Raw genomic sequence first — 4,495 nt, forward strand, 5'->3', positions numbered from 1 at the left:
GAACTGTGAGGTTGCGGGTTCGGTCCCTGCCCCTGCTCAGTGGGTTAACGATCCGGCGTTGCCGTGAGCTGTAGTGTGGGTTGCAGACGCGGCTCGGATCCCGCGTTGCTGTGGCTCTGGCGTAGGCCGGTGGCTACAGCTCCGATTCAACCCCTGGCCTGGGAACCTCCATATGCCGCAGCAGCGGCCCAAGAAATAGCAACAACAACAACAACAACAACAACAAAAGACAAAAAAAAAAGAAAGAAACACATGAGCACAGGTGCTAGCATCCAATAAAGGGTATAAGTTCTCATCAAGAACTCAAAATCCAGTTCCAGAGACAGATGCATCTCCAAAAGGACACATTATAATAAAGGTCATGTCAAAGTTAAGAGCAAGAATTTTTAAATTCACTGAGGAGTTATTTGACTAAATCTGCTTTGGGAAGAGATATCCAGGAAGGTAGCACAGGGTAGGTGACATTTAGGCTTAGTCTTAAAATGAGGAGGTATTTGTTAGTTTGAGAAGGGGAGGAACTGAGATTCAAGCAGAAAAAACATGCTAGCTATACTCTCTATATCATTGGTTCTCAACTGGGGACAGTTTTGCCCTCCATGAAGATATTGGCAATGTCTGGAGACATTTTTGGTTGTCACTTCTGAAGCAGGGGCTACTGGAATCCAGGTGGTAAAGACCAAGAATACTGTGAAACACCTTTAAAAACACAGGAGAGCCCCTCTATAGCAAAGCATGCTCTGGCCCCAAAAGTTGAGAAGACTTGCACTAAATATTGGAGAACTATGGGAAGCTGAGGATGCAGCCCACATGATCTCAGTCTCACCCATTCAACCTCTTCTTAGAGGCTCTTCTTTCCAAGCCACCGATTTTGACTCACCCCCTCTAGTATCTTAGAATATCAGGGCAGAATGGGGGTTGTTGGGGCTATCATCCGGGGGACTTACCAGCAGGTGCTGACCCAGAAGTTAGAGAAAAACAAATGACTCCATTTGGAGGGAGGGAAACCAAGAAACCCTGGAAACCAGTGATGTCTGGGAAATGTAGCCTCCAGCCACCAAAGTGGCTGGTTCCCCCCTTTAATTTTATTCTCAACCTGTCGAAGTTTATTCCAGGACATGAGCCCACCTAATAAGGCATTTGTTACAATTTCCTATTTTTTTATTGTGGTAAAATACACATAACATTAAATTTACCATTTTCTCCATTTTACATGCAATTCAGTGGCACCAAGTACATTCATGGTGTTGTATAAACACCACCTCTATCCAGTTCCAGAAACTGCTCATCATGTGCAAAGGAAACCCCATAACCATTAGCAGTTATTCTCCATTCTCACCTTTTCCCCAGCCCCTAGAAACCATGGAAGTGCTTTGAACCCCTACATGAATGTTCGCAGCAACACTAGTCACATGAATGCAAAAAAAGCCTAAATGTCCACCAGTGGGTGGATAGATACATGAAATGTGGTCTGTCTATAAAGGGGTATCATTTGGCCATAAAAAGGAATGAAGTTTTCGTATATGCTACAACATAAATGAACCTCAAAAACATCATGCTGAATGAAAGAAGCCAGACACCAAAGGCCACATAATGTGTTAGTTCACTTATTGACTTGCATAGAACAGGAAAATCCATAGAGAAAGAAAATATGATAATGTGAGAAAAAAGGATGTATACATGTATGTGTAACTGGGTCACCACGCTGTACAGTAGAAAATTGACAGAACACTGTAAACCAGCTATAATGCAAAAATAAAAATCATTAAAAAATCACAGGGAAAAAAACTGACAACAACAAAAAGACGGATCAGTGGTTTGCTATTTTTAAAACTTGACATTGCCTAATAAAAAAGATGACATAGAAAATAAAAAAATAAATAAAAATGATAAAAAAGATGACATAAAAGTAATTGTTATTTGTAAAGATACATTGAAATCTCATTAAATTGCAGTCATTTACTGAGCACAGACCACATACATTTGCTCAGCTTATTGATTTAATCATCATAAGTGGTGCCTACTGTTTTCCAGTTGTGGAAAACTTGTTCAAGTGAAGAAACTTGCTCAAGTTTACACAGGGGACAGACCAGTGATTCAAACTCAATTGGCTGGCTCCCATATCTCTTTGTCTGATGGCCAGGTTGCACTGCTTCAGAACATAAAAATGGCCCTAATGGGATCTGGAAAACAGCCAGAATATTATTTATACACAGTATCCTGTCTCAGATTCCTTGTATGGGTAACTCTAGAGGAAGAATCTGATTGATTCATATTAAGGTAGAGATGCACACTGTTCCAAAGTGCTGTAGCCATGGGTGGGGATGTCTTGTGGTGTCTGAAGCTTTGAACAGGATTTGTCAGATGGGAGCAGGAGAGCAGAGAAAATGGCTGGAAGCTCTGATGAAGGAAGGTTTTCATTTTTAGAAGAAACCTAAAGGGATAGAAGAGTAGAGTCTTTGGGGACAGCAAAACATGGGTTCAGGTGTTGGTGCTGTCATTTTGACGGCTTCACCTTGAACAAGTTGTTTAGCATCTTTGCATCCCATTATTCTAGGTGCCTATGCTCAAAATAATCCCAATGGGTCGACAAAAACAGCATCTTCCCCACTACATCAATAAAAGGATTAAATCATCTGAGGCACAGAGTAGCAACTCAATAAAATCTGCTTGTTATTTATCAAATGCAGCCCCATGGGAAGGGCCAGGAATGATGGAAGCTGATGACCTTCCTCCATTCAGTGGCTGACCTCTCCATGTCACACCTCACTTTAGGCACAGCCTCCATGCAGGGAGCCAACTTTTCATCAGTGACTGAATTCATCTTCATTGGCTTCTCCACCTTCCCTCATCTTCAGCTGATGTTCTTCCTGCTATTCCTGCTGATGTACCTGTTCACGCTGCTGGGGAACCTGCTCATCATGACCACCATCTGGAGGGAGCGCAGCCTCCACACACCCATGTACCTCTTCCTGTGCGCCCTCTCCATCTCCGAGGTTCTCTACACCTTTGCCGTCATCCCACGCATGCTGGCCGACCTGCTCTCCACCCACCACTCCATTGCTTTGACAGCCTGTGCCAGCCAGATGTTCTTCTCCTTCACATTTGGCTTCACCCACTCCTTCTTGCTCACTGTCATGGGCTATGACCGTTATGTGGCCATCTGCCACCCCCTGCGCTACAAAGTGCTAATGAGCCCCCATGGCTGTGCCTGCCTGGTGGCTTGGTCTTGGGCTGGAGGCTCAGTCATGGGGATGGTGGTGACATCAGCCATTTTCCACCTCACATTTTGTGGCTCTAATGTGATCCATCATTTTGTCTGCCATGTGTCTCCTCTCCTGAAGTTGGCCTGTGGGGACAATGTCTCCACTGTGGCCACAGCCATGGGCCTGGTATGTATCTCAGCCCTCCTGGGCTGCTGCCTCCTCATCCTTCTCTCCTATGCCTTCATCGTGGCTGCCATCCTAAGGATCCCCTCAGCTGAGGGCCGGCACAAGTCCTTCTCAACCTGTGTGTCGCACCTCACCGTGGTGGTTGTGCACTACAGTTTTGCCTCTGTCATCTACCTCAAGCCCAAGGGTCCTCAGTCTGTGGAAGGAGACACGCTGATGGGCATCACCTACACGGTGCTCACTCCCTTCCTCAGCCCCATCATCTTCAGCCTCAGGAACAAGGAGCTGAAGAACACCATGAAAAAGACCTTCCTCAGTAAGCTCTACCCAGAAAAAATTTGATTACCTGGGAGCAATTTCTTGGAGATAACTACATTCATTTACCATATGCTTTCATTAAAGATGACACCCTTTAAGCATTTTATAACCCATATTTTACTGATACTTCATGGTTAATATGGACCCTTGTAGGAAACATTCAAATGTTTGCAAAATGGTTAAACAGCACCATGAATGTATTCAGGATGGAAAGATATATGAGATGATAATACAGAGAAAGTCTGATTCATTGATTCCTATCTTTTACAGGACACACTGTCAGATAGCATTAAACCTGGAATCTGTTCTTCTTTGCCAGAAACCAGGGTGGTGTAATTACCCCCATCACCATAAACCCATATGGCAAAGAGAAGTGGAAGTCAGATGGCTTCCATTCTCCTCTAGATTGCAACGGGTAGGTATAATACAAGTTTTGTAAGGCTACAAAAGACTAAGGATTACAGCAGAGGAGAGAAAATCACACTAAATCTCAGCATTGTACAGATCTGTGCAATAGCTGTAAGAAACAGTAATAAGCAGACTCAGAAAAAGTCAAGGAAACCTCCACATTTCAAGAGTGAATCTTGAGAAGATGCAGAGAGACAGAGATGTCAGTTCAAGGAATGAAGTCCCACCATGAGAAATTCCCTGCTATGTTAGAGAGTAACATGACACATGGGCTGGTGGGGCAGTTTGTTGAACCACAGTAATGAGTGCAGAGCCCAGGATGAAGGTGTATCCCATGATCACTCTGGCTTAATGATCCCTCATAGGCATGAGGGGGGAAT

General features: G+C 44.1%; 1 protein-coding gene across 1 annotated transcript; it reads left to right on the forward strand.

The window, feature by feature from the left end:
* Window positions 1–2,783: 2,783 nt before the first annotated feature.
* LOC125124230 (olfactory receptor 10H1-like) lies at window positions 2,784–3,731 on the forward strand. Its single transcript, XM_047774377.1, has one exon. The coding sequence runs from the start codon at window positions 2,784–2,786 to the stop codon at window positions 3,729–3,731; it is 948 nt and encodes a 315-aa protein (XP_047630333.1).
* Window positions 3,732–4,495: the final 764 nt, after the last annotated feature.

This window comes from Phacochoerus africanus, chromosome 4 (assembly GCF_016906955.1).
Source record: "Phacochoerus africanus isolate WHEZ1 chromosome 4, ROS_Pafr_v1, whole genome shotgun sequence".
Taxonomy (NCBI): domain Eukaryota; kingdom Metazoa; phylum Chordata; class Mammalia; order Artiodactyla; family Suidae; genus Phacochoerus; species Phacochoerus africanus.

Bases quoted from the DNA above. Each gene is read 5' to 3' on its own strand.
- LOC125124230 (XM_047774377.1), top strand. From the start codon at position 2,784: ATGCAGGGAGCCAACTTTTCATCAGTGACTGAATTCATCTTCATTGGC.